Source organism: Athene noctua, chromosome 28, assembly GCF_965140245.1.
Source record: "Athene noctua chromosome 28, bAthNoc1.hap1.1, whole genome shotgun sequence".
Classification (NCBI taxonomy): Eukaryota; Metazoa; Chordata; class Aves; order Strigiformes; family Strigidae; genus Athene; species Athene noctua.
Window position 1 is genome coordinate 5,925,293 of NC_134064.1, and position 23,794 is coordinate 5,949,086.

The 23,794-nt window shown below is 44.8% G+C and overlaps 1 protein-coding gene across 1 annotated transcript in view; it reads left to right on the forward strand.

Moving 5' to 3' along the window:
- KCNU1 (potassium calcium-activated channel subfamily U member 1) overlaps window positions 1–23,794 on the forward strand; it is a 49,616-nt gene that overhangs the window by 20,156 nt on the left and 5,666 nt on the right. Inside the window, exons 19-23 of the mRNA XM_074928360.1 lie at window positions 1,119–1,215; window positions 13,955–14,054; window positions 16,497–16,721; window positions 17,190–17,343; window positions 20,714–20,791. Of these exons, the coding sequence (XP_074784461.1) occupies window positions 1,119–1,215; window positions 13,955–14,054; window positions 16,497–16,721; window positions 17,190–17,343; window positions 20,714–20,791 (654 nt within the window). The remainder of the gene's footprint in view (window positions 1–1,118; window positions 1,216–13,954; window positions 14,055–16,496; window positions 16,722–17,189; window positions 17,344–20,713; window positions 20,792–23,794) is intronic.

The window sequence follows — 23,794 nt, forward strand, 5'->3', positions numbered from 1 at the left end:
AAAGATACAGACCAGGGGAGTGTGAGGCGTAACGTCATGTGTCCTGAACCAGCTACATCCCCGTGAAAAGCAGGAGACGTAGGTAGGCTCTGGTGCTCTTAAAAAATCTCAGAGGGTGCTGCTCTACATCCTCACATCGCTGCCTGGTGTTATAACGCTGGGTTTAATGGCCCGTGACCTCAGATTATGGCCCAGAAAGGACTAGATCAAGTGTCAGAGAAAAGATGTTCCAGCTGTTAAATAGCTACTTTAGGATTTGGGAAACTTGAGCTCATTTTCTCAAGCTGGGACTTTAGACCACTTCGCCTTTCTGAATTTTGATTTCCTGACGGGAAACTGAGGATGTTAAAAATGGTTTGAATCTCAGAGAATAGTGTCATAAATAGTTACAAGTCACTTATGACAAGTATGAGGATGGTACGAGTGCAGAGTATGAACTCTTCCTACTCTCTGGCTTTTTTCCCCCCCCCCCCTTGTTTGGAGGACCATGTTTTCACAGGGCACTTGGAGCACACCTTCTCCCCTGTAAGGACAGGCCCAGCCCCAGCACCCCCGTGCACCTTGGACTTCCCCCTCCGTACAGGACCAGCCCTGGGCCCCCTCCTTTTCAGATGTAAGCTCTGATTCTCTCTAGTCAAGAACACGTCTTGTTCTTTCCCGTGCAGGATGAGGGAACAAAGGTCTTACAGGTCACACAAGTGCGTTGGCAATGCGTTGAGGGTAGGCTTCCGTCATCTGTGCCTCCACCTGTTGAAGTGACAAAGGTTTCCTTCGTTTGGGGAAAAAAAACAGCACTTCTGAGTGAGTTTTAGCTTCTGGATTCCAACAGGAGAACCTCGCAAAGAGAAGGAGCTCCCTTTGGAGTTCAGCAGTGTATTAAGTATGTAGTGCTCACCATATTTAAGACTGTTTTATGGGTAGTAAATGGAATTATTATTTTATAACGCTGTATTTCTGAGCGGTTGGTATGAATAACCAGTTACTCTGAGCTCCTTTGTCTATCATTTCTGAAGCCCCCAGAATCCTCCAATGCCATGGTAGCCGTTTGCGGACACATCTAAGGGCAGCTGAAGGCTATGCTAAAGGAACCCAATTCTGTTTCATTGCCTTTGTTTCAGAGAAATGGAAATTCTATAAAGAATCCCACGTTTCAGATGGAGAGCCTGCAAAGTCAAGGTCCCTCGATGTTCTTCCACCTCAGAGGTTTGTTAATGGGTAAGCAATGCAGCGCGTTGTATGCTGAGCAGGAACTCCTTGGGCTGCCTGCCTGAGAATTTGTGTGGAAAGCGGGAACAGCAGGGTGTGCCTCTTCACTAGTCCTTCTGCTGTTGGTGGCAGTTGGGGTTGAAGTGGATGGTTTATGGCTTCTCCCTGCCTTGAGTAATTGAACAGCAGAGAAAACATAATTTATGCCTATGCCTCCAAATCCTAAACCTCTCATACTCAAGCTGAGAGCCTGTGCTGTGAACTGATACCACCGTGGAGGAACGGGGGAAGGGGAAGGGTGCAGCTCCGGGAAGTGCTCACCGCTCGAAGCCCAGCGACACCATCACTGGAAGCTGAGTCATGAGCGCGTTCCCTTTGGCTCGTTCTGAGAGAGCAGAGTGGAAGCAGGAGCAGCTGAGGGTAAGAATGTGATCAGCCAACACCAGGATCTGCGCTTTGCTCAGATATTTAATTGCGGTGTGGCACCGGCAGCGGACTCGTACTCCAAAAGAAGTTTGCTCTAAAGGCAAATGGAGATCCAGAAGAAATCACACCCTACAGCCTTTCTCCCTAGCGTCAGTAACGCATGCTAGAGGAGTTCTTTCTAGGCCATCTAAATGATTCCCAGCAGAGTTTACAAACTGGTGGCAGAGCACAGCCTGCTGTCTAAGGCGAGGGGTGAACTGCCATATTCTTACCGGCCGTGTACTTAGTTTGCCAGTCCAGCTGACTTGCACTGGGGGGACTCCTAACCTGAGCTGCCACATTCAGCATAAGAAAGGGTGTCATGGTCTGAGACTGAGCTGTCAGTAATAGCAAGCTGTTACGCTCTTCCAGAGCACCCACCAGAGAGGGTGACAGGACATATTGGCAAACAGTGTCATACCAGCATCTGCAGGGAGTAAACAGGAACCTAGCAGGGGAAGAGAGACGTACAAACTGGTATTTCTTGCCTTCTTTCTGCTTGTGAGAAATTTCCAGCCACTGCAGAACGGAAGAGGCTTAATAAACGATGTCTCCCCTCCCTCCAAAACCCTAGCATGTGCTTCAGCAGCAAAGGCAAATGTCAGTGTGGCGAGGACTCTAAGGTGTCCTCTGGAGAGCTGTGCATCTTAGCAGCTGTCCCCGGCACATACGTGGTATCACCACAATAAAACGTTGCTCAGTGCTGCTGTCCTACAACTGATGAGGTCAGCTGTAAATACTGGGACTACGCAGTAAATACGTATGCACATGCCACCAGATTGTGCTGACCTGTTAAATACAAATGAAAACATAATTAGATTTATTATATGTCCCTCCCCCTCCTCATGCCCAATAATTTACCAAAGGGGGTGGGGGGAGAAGAACAAGCCCTCACAACCTGCTGAAATATCATTATTAACATGCACATGAAAAGTCAATTATGCCAGAGGGAGGTATTTAAGTGAAGTGAGTTTCCATACTCTGGGATTACACCTTGGGGATTATATATTTCTTATTTATTTATTTCTTTTCCCTGAGACATCTACTGCTGCTTAGCAGTGAGGAACAAAAATGTTACTAAGAGATATTTTGAAATCCCCTACAGAAATAGCCAAATATGCAGATAAATAATTGTTCCCATCCCCATCAAGCTTCTCCCTCATCACCGTATCATAAAGACTCTATATCCTACCCAGTCAGTGCAGGTATGTTTTCTGGTGTTTAGTTTTAAATGACACCAGGGACTGGTCTTCCAACACTTCCCTGGGGAGGACGTTTTACCGTAGTGTTGTTATTATTAGTTGCAGTATTTATTATTTGTATTATAGCGGTGCCTTGAGGCTTCTACTGGGACTGGGATCCTGTTAAGCTGGATGCTGTATGTGTGCATGGTAAAAGGCAGTTTCTGCCTTAAAGAGCTCTCGGTCTCAATAGAAAGAGCAGACAAAGAGTGGGAAGGCAAAAGAAAACAGGAAAGGATGAAGTGAGGTATCAAAAGCCATAGAGGAAACCTCACGATTCAAAACTGCGTTTTGAGGCTAGCTTTTCATGACATTAGAGGTCTCGAATTAGTCCCAAATAATTTTTTTATTATTTAAACCAAAAATAGAATTGGATCCAGTTGCCCATTTTCAGATTAAGGTGAAGTTTTCCACCTGGGCTCTTCCGCTAACAGAAAAGCGAACACTGACCTTTTGCTTCCACACCAGGATAGTTAGGACGGTGACCAAGGGGAGCTCCAGTTTGGTTTAGGATGGTAAACTGCAGTCTGGTCCAGGACAGGTGGATGTTTTAACTCCAGTCTCCTTTCCAGGGTTCTCTGGACATACAATAAAGATTACTTCCACTGTGTCCAGCAGGCAGTGCTTTTAAAATTACTTGGATACTTACCCTCATGCCCCTTTACAGGGTCCTCTGACAGTATCTGTGCTTACTGGGACATTTAGACCGCTAAATACTTATATTCCAATCTTTTTTTTTTCAAACAGAAATTTGCATCTGAGTTTGATTTGCATGTGGGCTAATTAATGAAGAATGTAACCATACCATAATTCAGGGAAATACAATGAAGTATAGAGGGGAAGAGTTAGGCCTGGCCTATTAAGACTCAAAACACATACTTGGTTCAGGTCTTGGTCCTAGACTACTGGAGGATGCCTTCTGTCATGTTACATACATTAAGTCTTGTACATTTCTTCCTTTCTCTTTTTGTTTCCCCCCCTGAAAAGAAGCAGATCTTTATCTCCAGGAGAAGAACTTAATTAGCATCATTAAAAAAAAAAGTCATCACAAACCAATACAAAAAAACCCCAAGACCTATAAAGCTCATCCAGAAGTGAATACATAAAGACCTGTTAGGATTCCTCGAGCGCTTCTGAGCCCCTGCATCGATACACTTGCTTTACTAGTCATGGTTTTTCCACACATTCTTGCCTAAGGCATGACAAATTTAATGGTGTATGTTTTGCTGAATTGTTGACTCTTGTTTTTCATTCCTGCTAAGTTTCTAGTGAGGCATAAAAGAATGTGAGCAAGGCTCCATGAGCACACAACTCTGCAGTGTCTCCTTCCCTTTTGCCCTGGTGTAGAGTCACTTCGCCCAAGCCAAGCCGGTAGAAACTGAATTAGATTAAAAGGGAAACCAGGTTAAAGAACCAAGTTTTAGCTCCCTGTTAATTGTAACTTATCTAGTGCCTGGATAATTGCTCGTAAATACCTGCTGAGTTGCCAAGCCTACGTTAAGGCTTGTCAGTCTTTAATAAATCTTAAAGACTTAAGATCCTCCTCTTTGATGGTACCTACCACTTCCCAGTCCAAAGGCAGGGCAAAACACGGCAGTAGTGCTGAGCACTCCAGCTCAGCTAATCTGGCAGAATGCATCACAATCTTTATAAATGTGTGAGAAGGACTGTGCGAGAGCTCCTGAAAAGGTCACTGGTATTTTTGGAGCGATAAATCATGGAGGGAAAGATTTGCATTTTGGCTGTATAAAATCCGGGGCTGGATTAGAGAGAGCATACTTCGCAGTAATATTTCTCTCCTGACTTGTTTTATTAGCTTCCTTTAAACATGTTACATTATTGCTTATAGAATTTCATTTACTTGGATTGGCAGCTTGATAAATATGTCTATTGGCGATGATTTGGATTGCTCTGGGCATTAATATTATTAAAACCTGTCACAAGGAAATGTCTGAAAGATGACTTACTGTAAAGATTACAGCATGAAATAAATCATACAATGGTATTTGTTACCGTTTATGGCCTCTTGGAGCCGAGTCAATCCCTTTTTATGTTGCATTATTTTTCAAGTTTTTATAGCCTTACATTATATATCGCTGTCAGAAATGAACAGATGGGGTGTCAAACACGAGCCTTCTGAATAATTCCCACCCTCGGGTTATTTGTATGAAGGACAAGTGTAAAACTGTGTTCTCAAGAAAAAGGAGATAGATAGAGGTGGAGAAAGTGTTGCTACAGTGAGCAAGATCCCTTTTGTCAGCAGGCACATTGTGCTTTTGATCACTACCTGGTATTTACGCTACAGGGTGGGGGCTCTGTGGAAAATATAGCAGTCTGTTGGCATAGCAAAAACCTCACAAGTTAGCCAAGTTTCACGTTCCTTCAGCTTTACTTTTATTGCTAGAATGGGAGGGTGATGTGGAAGGGGTGTTCCAGCGATAGCCAAACCTCAGAGGGTTTGTAGAAACATGGGAAAGTGTGGATGCTTACAGCTACCTCTCCAACACTTCAGGGGTGGAATTCTAAAAAGAGTCCCTCCTGAACTACACAGATGGCATTTCTGGAGTTTGGGATGCATAAGGAAGATGAAGAACAGATATTTGGGACACTGGAAGTTTATGAACTTAGTCAGGGACCTCCTCTAGGAAGAGGTGCTAATATTTTGTATTCCACTTTTTGTTGTGTTGGGAAGTCCCGTTTTTCTCACTGCGTATTTTTTGAGGACTACCTGTCAGAGTCAGGGTGACAGATTGGATGGAGTGATAATTAAGCTGATAAATACCATGCAGTTAATTAGGTTTATCCAAGTTAAAAAAAAAAAAAAAAAAAAAAAATCCAGGTGGGAGACACTGTCCATGAATACTTTCCCTGCAGCTTTCTCTCTTCAAATCTCCAGGCCCCAGAATCTTGTCCAGGTACACAAAATATAAATCAGCACTATTTTTGGAACGTGACTTTTGTGGTATAAATGGATCTTTAAGCACCCCAATAAATTCAGTTCACATGCAGGCTGGCTGCATCTTGCTCATGGGACACTGAGGTTTTATCTTCACCAAAACTCGCCCAACCAATAAGACTGACGCATCCTTGTGATGGAGCAGATATTTTAGTGGATTTCTGACAAGGCGAACCTAGCTCCCATGGTGTGCAAAATCTGCCCAAACCTGTCTGCAGTACAGACCGCATTGTCTCTTTGCCTGAAGATCAAGTCTGTTTACTGCCACTGAAAGAGAGGTTTCACTTTTTTCTTTGTTCATTTTTCTTTTTTTTTTGAAACCCCGTAATAAGCAACAGCATACTCCCTTTGGGCTTTAAGTCACCAGAGATGTTACCGGTAACTCTAAACAGGATTCTTCTTCCATCAGTGGTTTGCTTCTTGATTAATTTTGCTTGAATTTTGTATATAGGCCTCCAGTTTTTTGGTTTTTTTTCCTTCCCTTATGGAGAGTAAAAAATTCAGAATTCTAGAAAGAAAATGTCTCAGCCTTCGCCCACCCTTATATATAAATTTTTTTCTTAACTTCAGCTTGTATTCATGCTCGCTGTATTTGGCACCTAGACTCCCTGTGATTTTAGCCAGCCGCCATTCCTTACAAATTTAGTCAGCTAATCCAAAGTTTATTCCAGCTTCTTGCTGAAGCTCTCTTCCCTTGTGTTCACATGCCTCTCTTGTTTCTCTGAGACTTACCATTATAGATCAGAGAACCTTCTCCTTTACAGCCTCTCCGCGTACTCCTCGATCTTTTTTTTCTATATTTCATGTGAAAATGCACCACCTCTCTCTTCCCTAGGCCCTCGTCCCACATCTATCATCACACTTGCATAAGAGTTTAAGGGTTTCACATTCACCATGCAAAGTACAGTTGTACCGCACATTGTAACCGGAGTAGCCCCCACCTGTACGTACTAATCCGATTCCACGTTATACAATAGTATAATCACTTAAAGAATTTGCATGACTGATGGTGCGAGTTCGAAGTGCATAAGTTTCATAATTAGCTTTCCCTGTGAACTTGTGCAAACCAGTCTATTTATAATTTGGTCAGCTCCTGATTTTTAATGAGGGTGCTGAGAGTGACTGAAGCCTCTGGCAGCATGAATTTCATATTTTAATTACCCACAGTAATTCTGACAATTACACCAATGTCATAAATCACATCATAATGACCCATTAAAAAAAAAAAAAAAAAAAAAAACATATTTAATGATTGGATGGGGATTTAAATTAAACAGATATGCAATGGCTTAACAAGAAGCCAAAAGCTCTGTGGAGTTTCAAAGTCTTCCAACTCTTTTCACTGAGCTATGGCTCCAGAAGGGGAAGAAACTTTGTGCAAAGTTTCTTTCACGGGCCAAGCCCTGATTTCCTCAGCAGGGGATTGCTTTTCACGGGATGAAATCCGTTTCTGTGTGCCAGGCTAGAACTGGACTTCCACAGGGTTTGCGTCTTGGTAGCTACTTGGCCCTTCTGGTCTCTGCCTTTGAGTCTAGGACCATTCAGGCTGTCACATACTCTTGGCAATGCCACAGTGGTAGTCACGGGCATCCCTGGATGTCGGGCGAGTGTAACGGTATTGGCTTTTAGCCAGTTAACTTGTTCTAGTAGGGGCGGCACAGCGTAGGTACCACTCACCTGGTTGTCTGTCTGGCAGAGAGCTTTTGTCACGTTGTCCATGGTTTAATGAAATGTCAGGGTGTCTTATCTTGTGTGTGGTGCTTGATGCCCTTCTCTCCATTAAACATCGCTGAGGAGGGCAGTTAGTAAGGGATGGTCAGCATCACATCGATTACGTAGGATTTCCTCCTCTGGTTATTTCTTGGGTGGTGTCACCACGTGCCACCTCTTACACAGACTTGAAACACCAGGGCTGGGAGAGGTCTGCAGGTAAGTCCTCTGAGGAGCAGAGTCTGTGCAAAGTTACCACCAGTTCAGCCAAAAATAAGGCTGTGCTATCCAGTTAGTCTGTTATGCAGCTGGGTCCTGGCTCCCTGCTTTTGGCCCTTAGTGAAAATCACTTCTATTATCTAAGATCTTGAGTAAGCCAAGTTCTGCTCTTTAGATTATTTTGCTATTAATAACGTCACAATAAGTGGGTGGAAGTAGCTAATGGCTCTAAGCCACAAATGATCCCAAATGTTCCCAGTCTCTACTCTCCTGTAAACCTTGACAGATTGGGAGTGCTTAGTAAAATATTGTAACACTCAACACGCATTTACCAGACAGCGATCTGTCCCGTGACGGCTTCCAGATGTGTGAGTGTGTGCAATTTCATAATTCAAGAACAGATTCTATTGCCCTCTGCAGATCCCCATCAGGCTGTTCATAAATGCTGCTCATAATTAAATTAACCCACTAACTAGCCATGGAAATTTTGATAAGCAGTGACCAAAAAAAAAAAAAAAAAAAAAAACGGGGAACTGTTGAGATGCTTTCAGAAAATGACAAGTTTGTCTTCAGAGATTATTTATCAGTATGAGAAGATTTTTCCCTTCCTGTTTGCCAAATTCTACTTTGTCCCTTCATACATGACAACTGTTTTAAGGTTTTAATCTAATAATTAGGAGCTGAATTTTGCCACCCTTACTCAAGCTGTCTGCTGTTTTACTCTCTGAACAGCCTTTCTGGAATCAAAGCAAGCCTCTATTCTGTGTGTGGGTAGCAGGATCAGGCTTTAGCTTTTCAAATACAACCTGTGCCTAGCCCAAGCAGCAGTGGAAGAGAAAAAATATGCACATACACTTGTCCATGCCGAGGAGGAGAAGCTGCGTTGTATCTAGCCCTCCTGTGACCCTGGAAGGGGAGAGGGAGACTTCGGCAAAGATTTCACAAGGGATGTTATGAATAATGAGCTGCTGTTTTCTGTCAGAAACAATGGCTCATAGCTCTGACACATGAGATCTGCCTGCAGAAGTAGTATCCAGCTTCCCCACGATAACTGTGCTATATTAATTTGCGAAAGTGTTGGAGTTATTGCACCTGGTTTATATCTATGGCTGAACAACATGTCCTTATATAGTAAAGTGTTAGCTGAGGGAGATGATTTGGATGGAGGTTGAACGCAGAAATGGAGATAATAAAGGCAGAAGATGTCTTTTCTTATATGTCACTCGAAAGTTTCTTTAGTGAAATGTAGGCCCTAATGCGTCCAGATCAATGTTTAGACAGTTCAGTCCAGTGAGCCTTGTGGATTCTGCAGTTCTTCGGTGCTGCCAGCTCTTCAGACTTCGCCCCACAGGTATCAGGAGTTCTTAGGGCATCATCACCTGGAGTCCTGTTATCAGAGAGTCTTGGCTCCATTTTGGATTGCGGTGTCAGGCAGTGCCTGTCAGACCAGGACGCAGCCGTTCGATTTGCGGGTTGTACAAGTCCTGATGCTGCACGTCTCTTTCCATGCTGTCTTCTCAGTTCAACTTAGGTAATATTGTTCACGTTTACAACTCTAAATAAAGCGGGAGTCCCTAAACTTAGTGGGGGACTGTTAGTATTGCTGCAATATAGATGATAACTACAGACTATTTTTATTTCAGTGTATTCTGTACAACCGCACTGACTTCACTGGGATTACATGTGCATTGCTTGGGGCAGATTTGGTTCAGTGGATGTAATTAAGAAAAATTTTAACTACTCATTTTTAAGATTGGTTTTACTTGTTGCCTGATGTATTTGTTAATTACTGGATGGAATACTCTAAATTATAATATTTTTGCAATGACACGTAATACCTCTGTGTCAATTAATTAAGCTTCGTCCTTCCTTGTGAGGTAGGGAAAGCACTTTGATGCATTGTGATCAGAGCGATATAATCCACAATGATGAATAAGCCAAGTCCAGACAAGCACCATATTCTCACAGTGCGGGCCTGGGAGTGAGAAAAGGGGCTTTGTAGCAGCCTTCACAGGCACAGGCAGTTTTCATTGTGTGTGTGTGAAACTCCACTCCTCCCCAAAGGAAAAGGTTAACATATGTGCGGATCTGGGAGCGATTCAAAACACAATAAGAGGATTCCCAAATGGGATGTGAACCGAACGGCCCTCGTGCCAAGCGTTAGCTCATCCCCAGGGCTGTGGCAGAGGCCGGGGAAGGACATTGGGGTGTCTGTGCTGGGGCTCTGGGGCTCCAGCAACCCGCCTGCAGGGCGCAGGTACCCGCGGGTGCTTTCTCTCAGGAGACTTTTGTGCAGCGATTTCTCGTGTGTGGGGGTTTCTGGGGACCAATGGTGCAACTCTTCCAGGCCTTGCTCGTCCTGAGGTGCTTTGTGAGCAGGCTTTGACCCCTTTCTCTCTCTCTCTGGGCAAAATTTAGGACACAGAAGTAAGTTGCAGTTCCTGAGGATTTGCTGCTCTTCTGTACTTAAAGCACAGAAGGCGAACCGCTGAGCGCAGGCCTCCACGCGAGCACGTGGTGTTAAGACTCATTGTGGCCACATTTTCCCACGACAAGGAGTGGAAGAGCTGTTGTCGGAAGACTGCAGGCAAGGGATTCAACAAAGCTTTAGGGCTTTGCAAAGGCATTATGAAGAATTTAAAGATAGCTTGTCAGCGGGAAGTTGTTGGCAGCTAACAATTTGATAAAAGGACTTCCACTCCCTGCCTTCTAATGCTATAGACAACTGTTAATCACTTATGTTAGTCCTCAAATGAAGTTTGAAACATCTTGGATGTGTCTGACCATCTTTTAGTGTAGCTGAGAGCTGCATTATCTACTTGATTCATGGAAGCACGAGTGACTGGTTTGTATGAGGTCATGGCTGTGGAAACAGGCAAAAAAGGAATGTTTTACCATGTTGTAGCACTCTCGGCTCAGCTCTGGTGTGCTGGACTGAACTGCCATTTTGAATGACACGTAAGGTATTGAACTTGCAGTATAAAACCACATTTTTCTCTGAGTTTAATGGTGGGCTATTGTTGTAATCAGCTCAGTTTGTCTGTGGGTTGGGCACAGACTGATTAAACCCGTGGCTTATGCGCTGTGGAACTGTATTTTCAAATGTTCAGCCACTAGGACCACGTTTTCAGAAATGCCCCCAGTCCGGAGTACCTCGTGCTTTTGTAAATCAGCTCCACTTGTACAGCCTTTGGTAAAGCGGTCTCGTGCTTGTTTGATATTCTGTTCAGTGCAGTGCGAGTGCGAAGGACCTCAAATGGGAACGTGATCGAGAGAGGTGACACAGACATGGCAATGCACAGCACCATGTGAACCCAACCGTTTTCTTCCAGGCTCATGCTGAGCCAGCGCCGATAACTGTGCACCCACAGCACAGTCAACCCGCGACCCAGATAACCTGCTAATGGCTGTAGTGACGAGCTCAGTCAGAGACTATTTCTGCCTCTGTTGGGTGCTACAGAATGTCAGTTCCAGTGCCCTCATCCTCAAGCTCCTCGGAGGCCAGTGCAAGATGATTTATGAGTCTCTCAGGAAAATCAGATTTCCATAAGAATCGTGTAATTTGCAGAGTATATGGCAGAAGGAACCCTTAGCTAAAGAATGGCTCGTTAAATCAGAACGTGCTTGGCTTTGGCAAGGTGGATGCTGTTATGATGAAGTGGGTTTCCTGCTGTCTTTTCCCTCCATCTCCCACTTCAGGGATCCAACAGGTGTTTCCTCCAAGGCGTATATATTTCCCACAATATTAGAATGAGGAGTTGTCATTTCTGACAGGTTGTGTATATAGATGATGGCTTTATTATGATAGAGATACATACGTTGATTGATTGGTAAATCTGAGTCAAGTAAGGGAGCTTGTGAGAAGATAGTCTCTTCTGACTTGCCAAAATACCATTTAATCACCGGCCTATGGATTCGTTATCTGAGGAGGAGACTCAGAGATGGCTGATAGATGTGGCGAAGGGATGCGATTGCTTGCAGCCAGCACAGGGCTGCAGAGACACTGCAGAGGTGTCAGGGGGTACACGCTCCCCTTCCCCTCCAGGTTTGTATTAGCTCGCTAAATTCAGGAGAGCCGGTGTGAAGCCTGAGATGCAAAATCACCTTTCATTTTGCTAAGGGGTGGGTAATTTAAAGCTGATTTTAAAAAAAATAAAAATGAAATGCTTGATGCAACATGCTGTTTCCCTATGAAACTTCATGCTGCAAATGCTGCTGGGAGCAAGAACTGTGCAAGTGGCAGAAGAGAGCAAGAGGGGTAGGTATTGTGGTGGCCTTGGCCGTGTTTTGTGAGCTTCTGGAGATTGACGGACTCAGCTAAAGGGTCTGGAAAAAAGATTGGGAGCCTCATGGCTTGCTACTGCCAGTCTGTAAGAGGAGTGGAGCTGGCCCAGGGCATTTGGCACCTGCAGCACTCTGCTCTCTGTTTGCTCTCCCTTGCCTCTCCCCTCGGCTCGTCCAGCCGCCAGCACCCGCCGCTCGTGCCTCCCCTTGAGCAGCAGTAGCAGAGCAGCCAGTGCATACAGGCCTGTTTCTACCTCTTCGGTGCCTTTCTTGCCTGAAGGAAAGATTTTTCTGTGCTTTCCCCCATCAGGCATAGCTTGCACCTTGCTTTGGGTTATCTGTCGCTTGTCCGCATTAGAGGTGAGGTGGGGCTTGGGTTGGAGCTGCTGTAGGCAATCCCCTTCTCTCCTATCCTGCCATAGCGTGGAGAAAGCGAGGCAGGAGGCACTGCAGAGCTGGGAAGGACCAGCTTCCAGATTTGGGATTCCAGTCAAACCCAGCATGTTGCAGAGGACACCCGAGAGCAAGTGGGCAGAAGTCAGTCATTACAGTTTATATCCGTGCCATTAGCAGACATTTTGTGGCTTTTATGTCCTGTGCTGGTTTTAGGATAGGTGAACATTTATAAAACTTGGAAATGTATTGATTTTGAAGAACAAGGTAACCTATTCTAATGTGATCAGTCCTGGAGTTTGTTATTAGTGCCTGAGTTTAAGACCTGGGGAGCTAGCGGAAACTGCTAAGAAGTTCCAGCCTGGTCTCTGAATTCTGATATGGAATGGGAAAGCCTCTACAGCTACACGGCAGAATTCTCGGGTTCCTTAACGTTGTGTTAAGAAGTGCCAAACCCAGCACCAGCGTGAGCTGGTCTGTCCAGGGCACAGCTCCATCCCCCTTGCAGGCCTCGTAACGAATGACACCTTCCCCCAGCAAAATCCCTCCTCTCCTTCCTCTTCACCTCACCCAGCGCTGCACAGACAAGGACAAACTGGACTTGCAGAAGGACCGAGCGCCTGTCTGGTCCTACAGCTCTCCCGCGGCTGTTGCGTTCAGTGTCTAGTGCAACCCTCAATGGCACGCATCTGTTATTGTGATTTCAGTTGGAGTGAGCCAACTGTTCAAGGCTGTCTCTACCTACAGTACAGCTAGAGAGACGGTGCTGAGTAAATGCTCTATCCAAGAGATTCCGGGTCTTTTTCTCTCCGTGCCTGGGTCATGAGGAGAGACGTGAACAACCCTTTGTTGTTCGATGTGACTTCCCCCACAGTCCTGTTCCGTGGCAGTCGTTTGAAACAGTTTGATGTTCAGAGCAGCATCTGATTGAATGGCTTTTGTTCCACGCGGTCTTGTGGCTGCTTCTGAATTAACACAATGCTTGCAAACACAGCTACATATCCAAAATTTGCCTCTAAGAATATTCAGCAATATGGGCATAATTTAAAGTCCCTGAAGACAAGGGGAAAATTCCTGCTGACTTCTTTTTGCTCTTAATCAAGACCATGTTTATATATATATTGCTTCAGTGAACGTCCCCACTGAAGAACATATTATTTAAAATAATCCTAGAGACCAAGTCCGGACAGCTATAAAGATCACCGTTAATGAACTAATTCAAGGAAACACTTTGCAGTATATTTTTCTTATTTTTCTCTCCCTCAGCTGACACTGACAAAGGAATTCCTCCGCCACACAACCCTTTTCCCCCATACTGTCACGGTTAATATGTGACTCATACATCCTAATTTTTCCTCGCTACTATGATACATAAAAGCTATGATGTAGATAAAGAGGCATCTCAGCAGCAGCTGGAGATGTGATCTCAACTTGGGTAGACTCTGGTCCTGTAGCTAAGAAGTTTCTCTCTCTGTTTTAGGGATTTTGAGGGCCAAGGAGAGGAGAACAGCAGAGTCACCCTGGATTCAACAGGAATGTTCCACTGGTGTGATGCTCTTCCACTGCAGGAGGCTCTTCTGGTAGGTTTGGGGTATTTGCTTTTGGGATCCTCCTGTCTCTTCCTCCTTGTTCATCTAGGAATAAGCTGGAGCTTCAATGCATTGATGTGGGTGGAGGGCACAGCTCTCTCTAGTTTACTGCTGTGTATTTAGCACTATTATCTTAGCCGGTTTCTAGCTTTGATTTCGTATGCAAAGCTAAAAGAGAGATCCTGCCCTGGAGGGGAGAGGCAGAGGGTTTGCCATCACCCCTTCTTCAGGAGCGAGCTGCAGATAAAGTATCTTGACCAAGGTCACATAGAGACTCTGTTGAAGTGGTGGAAGCCGAAGGCTCATTCCACGGCCATATTCCCTTCTAGTTTAGGTGGTAACCTGGGAACAGAGAAAGATCTCCAAGGTAACAAGGGATCAGTAATGCCTTCTGTGTTCATCTAAAGCAGGGCAGGCACCCTGTCTCAGGAGAGGATCTCAGCAGATGGACAAAGGAAGGTCTGATTGACACCTATTTTATTTTAAAATTTTGTATGTTGTGTTTCCAGACCCCTGCGTCTGTGACATTATTGATCTGGATAGCTTTAAGACACTTTGGTTTATTTATTTAATGTGTCTAATCCGTAAAAGAACAAATTCCATCTAGAAATGGCAGGTTGTGCTCAGAGCTGCCAGAGAGCTGAGAGTAGGCAACCAAATCTTGCAATGAGGTGATCAAAGATTTCATCAAAAATACAGAATGTTCAAGCTGTTCTGCCAGCTGGGAGACTTGTAGCAGGCTGGAATTCATGCTGCTTGAAATGCTGCAGCTTCCTTCCAAGCAAATAAAAGGACCCTATTGCCCAGCAACCTCCAAAATAGGATTAGTCATTACAAATGGGCAAATATCCCAATAGGACTGGAAGCTCAGCTCTGTGAATTGAAGGGTGATGTTTTGAAAAGATCTCACAGGCGGGTTTACATGAGGGAAAAGCTTACAACTGCTAGTGTGTCCTAACTCCCCATGTGCCACTTCTGGTTTGTACCGAGTGGTTTTTGTGTAGCTAAGCTAGAGTGTGCAGGGGGCTCTTTATGAGGATTAGGAATGTCCACAAAGGAAATTAGCGCATAGCAGCTATTGCACTTCGCGTTCGTGCAGCATCTTCCTTTGCAATCACGTTTCTGGGACAGGCAAGCCCTCAAAGGCCTGCGAGTCTTTAAGTTGCATTTTTGGGAGTGAGTTGGGTTCTTGACAAAGTCCCGGGCTGTGATTTGGGGTTTTAAAAGCTACATTTTTTAAGTTGTTTAGGTGCTTAAAGGTGCAAGTGTACTCCCGTGGGGTTTGTGCTAACACTTCAGCGTTTCATTCTGTTTGGAAACCATGGGCAGCTAGGTGGATCTACTGTACAGCGGTTCCTCCTCGGTGTCCACAGAAAACACAGGGTGTCTGAACACGTACCAAAATGTGGTCTTCTGACTTTTACATAAGGCATACATCATTCAATAATTTAAATTGTTTTTTGGAAATTATAGCCCTCAGTCTAATACAGTATAGATGTTTGAGAATTAATGTAATTTTTATTTTTTTTTTCCCCCTTGACCTCAGTAATACAGTACTAAAAGCCAGGTATGGCCAGCTTGCTGGCCCCAGTTGGAAGGAAGACCTGAACCCTTCTGTAGTGTCTTCAGCATGGCTCCCCTGTCCCCACGGCTCGCTCACTGCGCCGACTGCTCCTCTTGGTCTTGTAATTGCGCATTTCCTCTGCAGATTTCAGCAGTAATAGTTTTTCCAATTGTTCCTATAAAATAAGCTATAAAATAGATTGTGTTTTTAATTGTTTAGCTTCATTCAGCAGACTAATCGTTGGACTTCAGGCATGTTACATTAAATACAGCTAAAGGTTTCATTATTCTATTTAAACTAATCTAATTAGTTAGAGACAATCATTTAATTTAGTTATGATTCTAATCTCTCATCAGGAAACTTCTCCCTGACAAAGTCCCTTGTTTCCCTTTGGAAAAAAAACCTGCCAAAGAGTGAACATTGCAGGATGTGCTGACCCCGTGGCTCCTGGTTGGTAGATGTGGACAGGGATGCGGTGGCTCTGACAGCCTGGGTGGTGGCCTGGGCCCTACAGCCTGCCAGCCCCGAGGCACCGCGGGAAGCAATCCCATTCCCCAGTACATTTTCCCAGACTAAATAGCTCATCTGAGAAACACGAACAATTAGCCAGGAAAAAAAAAAACACCAGGCCTAAGTTGTCGTGTTGCCTTGTTCTGCATTTTTGATGTTCTGTGCCAAACATATATGAATTTTTCACTGCTGTAGGATACACTTGGAATCCAAATACTTAAGGGGAGATACTTCTTTTTATATATAGTCTCAGTCTAACCATAGGTGTTACACAGCTAAGAAATGGTTTAAGTCTTTCTGACTGAAAAGTCTAAAATAAACCTAGTAGCTGGTTTATCACCATTCTGTTTTAAATTTAGAGTTGCAAGGACCAAGCAGCGCCAAACCTTCAGGGTCACATTTTGGTCTGTGTCTTTGGCGATGCAAACTCACCACTGATTGGGCTGCAGGACTTCGTGATGCCCTTACGAGCGAGCAACTTCATTTACCATGAGTTGAAAGACATTGTTTTTCTTGGGTCTTTGGAGTATCTGCAAAGAGAATGGAAATTTATTCAGAACTTCCCAAAGCTGTGGTTATTCTCAGTAAGTTGTTTTGGGGTTTTTTTGCATATTCTCTTTCCCTCTTCCTTTCTCTAGCTCTCATGAACATTTCTAAATACATTTTAAAACTTCTTGATGATAGCACAGCTCAGATTCAAAAAGGACCAAAATTATCTCAGGCTCTAGACTTGAGCTTGAATCCAAGATGTTGTTGAAAAACTTTCCCTCCTTAAATATTTATTTTCTTCTGGGGGAGTCTTGGTACTCTCTGGTTTTCTGCAAAACTACCAAGAGTTTAATCCTGATTGGTCAGAGAAGAAAATTCACAGGTCTAGACTTGCAATTTATTGGATACTTCACCATGTCCAAAGTTGCTCAAACTTTGGAGATGTTTCCAAAATACCTTTGTGCCAGTGGAGTTTGAACAAATTTAACGTTCACTTTTTTAAAGATCCTTGATGTTCAGCTTTCTCAGATTTCTCCTTACCGCTGTTTCTTTGGTTTTATCAGGGTAGTGCACTCTCCCGTGAGGATCTGAGGGCAGTGAAGGTCCAGGATTGTGCTGCGTGCACCATCTTGTCTTCCAACACCACTGCTTCAAGCAATCCTTCCCTGGTGGACACGGAGAGCATCCTGGCCACGCTGAACATCCGATCCATGCAGGGTAGGTCCCTCTCAGCCCCATCAGATAAGCATTGCTTCTTTTGGCCTGTGAGCTCGCTGATGCAGCAAAAATGGAAGCTAAAGGAGGGAAGAATGAAAGGGTCACTTGTCACTAGTCCGAGCCACAGCCTACGTCTCCTGAATATAAATATGCACGTTAAAAGGACCAGAAGTCCATTTTGGCATAGCTGGCTGCACGGCCTGCTCTGGTTTCTGTAGCTACAGGTACGGAAGGGAGGAGTGATAAGCCAGCAGTGCTCCTGGAAATATGCCAGTTCCTGCAAATTCTGAGCAAAGCGTCAAGGTTTCCAGCAAAGAGGCCATGGCTGGAGGGCTAATGGGAACCGGTGTTGGTAACTTTGCAAAAGCACGTGTGAGTGGAGGCCCCTTCCATCTCTCAAAAAGAGAAAAACCAACACCTTTCCCATGCGGCTTGGGAGGGTGGGTGCTCTGTTCCCAGACAGACAGAGCTTGTAGCTCAGAACTGCAATGGAAGCAAAAGCGACTTCAGCCCCGTAGAATATTTATTGCGTCTCTTCCTCCCTTAATTTGGCGAAGGAGCTAAGATTTGTCCTCCTCTTGAGAATGTGGAGTATTAATTAACTGAAGACGGGCTGAGAAATGGATGGCTCTCCTAAGTGTTCTCCCTATACTTTATTATCATTCTAGGCTTTTAAAACAATGGCTGTGCCAAAGAAAAGATTAGAGTGAGGCAGAGACAGGGTTGGTTTTTTTTAATAATAACTAGACTACATCAATATACAGTGTATACAATCAGAACAGAAGACAAATTATTTATAAGGTATATTTGAGTAAGAGGTAATTGTGACTTGAATAGATTACTTTTATCTAATGTGTTTATTGCTACATAAATATAAAGATGTATGGAACTCTATTGATTGTATATAGAGAGGAAGTAAATAGTATGTACTTTTATATATATAATTTACGTATCTCCATCTAGAGTGACAGATATAGATACTGTACCTATTTCATCTTTATACCTACATATGGAAAAGAGAGAGACTCAGAGCAAAAAGGATATTTCATCCTATCAATCACTGTCCTGCTCCCCTCCAGCGTTTTTTGTTTTATCACTCAAACTTGTACTACATGCAGTGCAGAACTCTGAACTACAACGTGCGTATGGAAAATAGAGATGTGAGCATCTGTTCATCGAAACCTTCCCCAGCTGCCTTGCAGAGTTCATACTTACTTGTTTCTCCTTGAGGTGGTGGCTTTTGGCTTGTGTTGTCTCCTTCCAGCAGAAGACCTCAGGGGCCTCACACTGACATAGTGTGACCAGTTGGGTAAGCTGAGGCGTGGCTGGTTGGGCAGTTTACCAGGCAGAACCATCCCCGCCTGCCTATTCAGAGTCCTATCCAAATATTCAAAGGAGAGGAAGCAGGTAGGAAAAGATAGAATAATAGTTGGGAGAGCTTTCTAAAGCAAGATGCTTACGCAACTGTTACCTGATTTAAAAAGAAAAGAGAGAGGCTGGTGTTTCTCTCCGAGCAGCTGCCGTTGCTGATGGGACAGCAGATGACTTGACTGGATATCCAGCTACCAAATCCTTTCTCATCCCCAGCTTTGCTGTGGACAAAGCTCTAGTGGTTTGCATCCTAACCAGAGTGGCAAGTAGTTACTTGGATGGGAGGCCCTGAGTTCCCCTAACAGCTCAGGTGCTTTGGGAAGCATTGCAGCAGGCATCGGCTCAGTTTGGAGACGGTAACAAAGCCCAAACCAATCGCATTTCCTGTGGTTTGAGATTTCGCTGTGAGTGTTTCACACCCAACAAACCCAGGCCTGTTCTGCACATTACCTCTCTCATGGGGTAGAGAATTAGACAGGTCTTAGAGAACCAGACCCACACAGAGGTAAACATGACTTACACTTGCAAGAATGAGCATTTACTGGGGTCAGTGCTGATGCCAAGGACTTCTAGTCTTTCCCATGGAAAAATTTAGGTTTTCCAGTAATGCTGTAATTATCACCCTGTCATGTCACAAAGCAAACAGGTTGGCAAACCGAGGTACCAAACTAAATAATCTGTGGCATAATCTAAACATATAATGGTAATTAAATCTGACAACTTAATAAGATACTGAAATTCAAATGTACAGTAGTAATCTACAATTAAGTAATCTTTTGTAATAGCACCCTGCCAGTTTGTGAAATTTCAGGTAGAGCGCTGTGTACTGTTTCATAGCAAAAATATTGACATAGGGAAAAGGTATCCAGGCAATGATCAGACAGACACTGAAATCAGCCGGTACCGCACATGGAAGGTGCAATAAAGGCAGTGATTCATTTCAGGCATTCAGCTGCTGCCACTATGCGCATTCAGAGATGCTTTACTGGGCTTGGGAAGGACTTTTTCTGCTGTTTGGAGGGTCTGTGTGGCGGCCATCTCCAGGGAGGTTTTTGGCAGACCGTTGCCTGCCCTCAGAGATGGTGGACGAGAGCGGTGATCGGTCCAGGACCCCCTTAGGGTCTCAGATCTCCAATGCTCACACGCTTCTCCGAGCGGAGAGGATCCATTGCACAGTGTCTGAACCGGAAGAAGTTCCATTTCTAGCAAAATCTTCAGTGGAGTTTAAATTTCATCATTTTAACTTTGACGTATCTTGTGTGCTAAGTGGTGTTACTAATCCTCAGTTACCCAGATGCGGTAGCAAAGGGAAAACTGAGACATAATGGTAAGGGAGACAAGATGGGATGTGATCAAAACGCAGAAAACAGACTTCAATTTGGGACTGATTCTGCAAAATCAGCTAGCTGGTGAGAACTGGGAAGAAATAAGGACACATGCTTCTAGGAACTTCTGGATTTCTCTTTTAAGTCTTTCTGGTTGGCAGATTTTTTTTAAATGATGGGATATGTTTTTGCCTTCATTCCTACAGCACATGTCCCATCTATTTATGTACAGCCTTCTTGAAGGGGAAGGAAAAAACACAACCCCCTCCCTCAAAAGCCCTCTGAGTGCAAATTGGCTTAGTGGGGGCTTTGTGCCAAACAACACTGTAACCAGCACTGCTGCTCCACAGAGGGTAATTATATTTTAGTTATGATGTCAGTAAGCAGCTCCCAGGAGAGCTTTTCTTTTTTAATCCTTTGAAGCTCTGAGTGAATAAAGTGAGCCTTGGAAAAGCAAACCAAGGCAAGAAACTTTCTAAATATAGGAACGCTTTGGGATTTTTGCATGACAATGACATTTTTAGGCATAGGTAAGAGATTTCCTGCATTTGTCAGTCTGAACCATTGTGCCTTAGTTCCTTAGTTTCTTTCCTTTTTTCTTTTTTTCTTTTTTTCCCCTTTCTGCTTCTGCTAACTTCCCTCTCTCCTCATGTTGTTATTGACTGTTTCTACAGATGCTGTTTTCAGAGCAAAAGCATTGGGGAATCAATCACAGCCATGTTATAAAAGGATCCCCATCACTACAGAGCTGAGTAAGTTATTCTTTAGGAACAAATTTCACAGAAGCAATATGCATGCTGCATTATTTATTTACCCCAGGCCCTTTTTAGAATTCACAGGCAGAAAGCGACAAGCGCTACATGTCCAAGGAACATTAAAAGGTTTGACTTGGATGTTAATTCACTGACTTTGAAGGAGTCAGGATGGTTTATCAGGAGAATAAATATAACAAAGTGTTACAAAGGTCTCAGTGTGTAGCAAAACTCCGAAGCATCTGTTTAGGAGAAAGATAATGTCCTTGATTTTTTTTCTACTGGACTGGATCTTGGAAGATCTGCATTCATCCCACCCATCCGAACGTACTTCATCGAGGTAGATAAATCAGAAGTGTATTTGCCTGGTTTACCCTCACTTTCAGGGGAGAAACAGGCACACCAAAGGCAGTTCTGCCCAGATGAAACCCAACTTGCCATGCTTTGGCTGTGCTTTCCTCTCTCGGATGATTTTATAAAGCACTGAAAGGGACTGCATGCTCAATCTTCACCCCACAACAAAATGGAGTGAAAATCAAGGCCTAATTCTCTCTGTTCCCACCCTCCCCTTTCTGAAACACTGGGGACGGTTCCTTCCTCCTCTTCTGCATTCTGGGGGTGGGTGCAGGCTTCCTCCATGGTGCAGGTGGCTGTCGAAGAGCAGAGCCCCTTCCCGACGGCTGCGGTGCCCGGGTGGGGGCAGCGTCTGCAGGGCTCGGTGCCAGAGCGCGGGCAGCTCACTCCAGAGCCCAAACACCTTTGTCCTTATTGCCCAAGGCTCAGCCTCTCGAGCCTGCCTTCATAACTGAAGTAGCCCACCGAGTTCTTTCATGCTACCCTTGGCTATCTTTGTCCTCATCTGCCGATGGTCGCACACTGGATTTGTTAATTAGGAAAATGTGCACTGATGAACTGATTACTAGTACCACAGCAGCCAGTGTCACACCCAAGTGGTGTGCCCGGGCTGCCAGTCCCGAGGGACATGCATGTTTAGCTCCATTTAAAGTGCTGACACAAGAACATACCCATCAAATTAGCATCGCATGTTGCTAGGCATCATGACCAGCCCCTGACTCACTCAGGCTTTTTTTGTTTGTTTCTTTCTTTTTGATGCAGTGCTTGTAAACGCTCTGTGGACTTGGCACATGTGGGCTCCGTGCTCTCCAGCCCTCACCAGGTTTGCAGCTGGAACAGGGCTAGCGAGCAGCCTCGGCCTGTAGCAGGCACTGGCAATGTTTTATTTATACGAAGCTCTGGTGTGCTGCTTAGTCGATGCTCACACCTGGAGAGCTGTGTCCCAGAAGCAGTTAAGCACCTCAACGGGCTATTCAGCCCTGTGTGCTCCTTAGACTAAACCACCGAGGAGCTACTAAAAAAAAAAAAAAAAAAGCACAAAAGAATGGTAAGATAATGATGCCTCATACTGAGTAATTTCAGAACTCTTGAATTTCCCAGTGTGATATTTGGATATCTTGTGCTGTGGTTTAGGCTTTTATTTCTGCTGTGTCCAAAAGTCTCAGAAATGTTTTGAGCTGGCTACTGAGGCCCAGCTCCTCTGAGAAGATATTGTGCAGTCAAGCTAACGTCTTCAGACAGGCATTGCACCCCTGTGATTTCCCTCCAGGATGTGGTGTGTCAGTGGAGGGGAAAACATCTGCAATCTGTTGACATGACTTGGATTTTAGTCATGTCAGATCTTTGACAAAATAATGAATTGAGCCCAGTCCCTTAGCACATGGATGCCTGCCCTTGCTGTAGTCTTGAACAGCATAGAAATATGTTCAGAGTTACAGGGATGGGCTAGGAAGCAAAATAACCCCAAGAATTTAAAACCTGGAAGCACAAAACAGCTAATCAAAACCAGCTGGAGCTCTCTTGTGATTGAATGAGCTTCCTGTAAGTCCCTCTGGTAGACCTTGATCTAGACAAATGCTCACTTTTGTGCCTATCTCTAGAGACAAGCTGAGAGGGGTAATACTCACATGCCTTAGGTTGTAAGGGCTTTGCTCATTCCAGACAATTTCTTACTTCACAGCACACTGAGTGCTGACCGAGGGTCATCTGTATCACTTGGAGCGTCTGACGCACCAAAGCAGCAGCGCGATAACGTACCGCTCGCTCCTGCCGCTCAAACCTGGCCTGAGAGAAGCTAACGCCCTCGTACCTTCAGCTGGAATCCTGTCACCGCTGAAGTCAGGAGGAGTTTTGCAACTGATCTTGACAGGCGTAGGAAGCAGTGTGGTGTCTCGAGGACTACCAGGCTTGACTTGCCTCTGCCAGTTAGTCTGTGACCAGCATGGCGTGGCTGAGCCCCCTGAGCCCCAGCGCCGCGCCGTGACCCCGGAGGCACAGAGCTGACAGAATTACCTGAGGGCCTGCACCCCTCTGAAGGGGGCTGGGTCTGAATTTTGTCTTGAGGAGCGGGAGAGTTGCGTGTCGTCATGTTCAGCCATGCTGCTGCTTCCCCTTGCTTGATGGTGAGAGACACAGAAAAATAAGAAATGTTAAACCGGGCACTTTACGTCAGGCTGATGCAAGGCCCGTTAATGCCAGGCTTTGCGTGGGGTTTCTCGGGGCCCAGATCCACCACACTGAGCACAGCTCAATGTGCCAAGCGTCTTCGGAATTGGTGAGTTGGTCGCGGGCTCGGAGGCATGTTCTGAAAGGCTGTGCCTGGGGAACAATGGATTCTAGAAACCCTTGCTGTAAGGAGACAGAGATCTGGGAGGGAAACAGCAAAGTGATTTGTAAAGTAGTAAGAGTCCTGCAAATATGTAAAGGAGAAAGAGAATGGTGAGGAGAAATAAAGTGGATCCCTTATTGGCTGCAAGAAAGACCATGCTTTTCATAGCCAGACTGTGTGAGCTCGTCAGCGGAGTGGTTCTGATTAATGCCAGATGCAGGGCCAACTCTAAAATCCAGGGTGGGTGAAATATCTGTATTGAGAATGCATGGCTGAAGGATGACACCAAGACTGCAAGACAACAGAAGACATTAATAGTA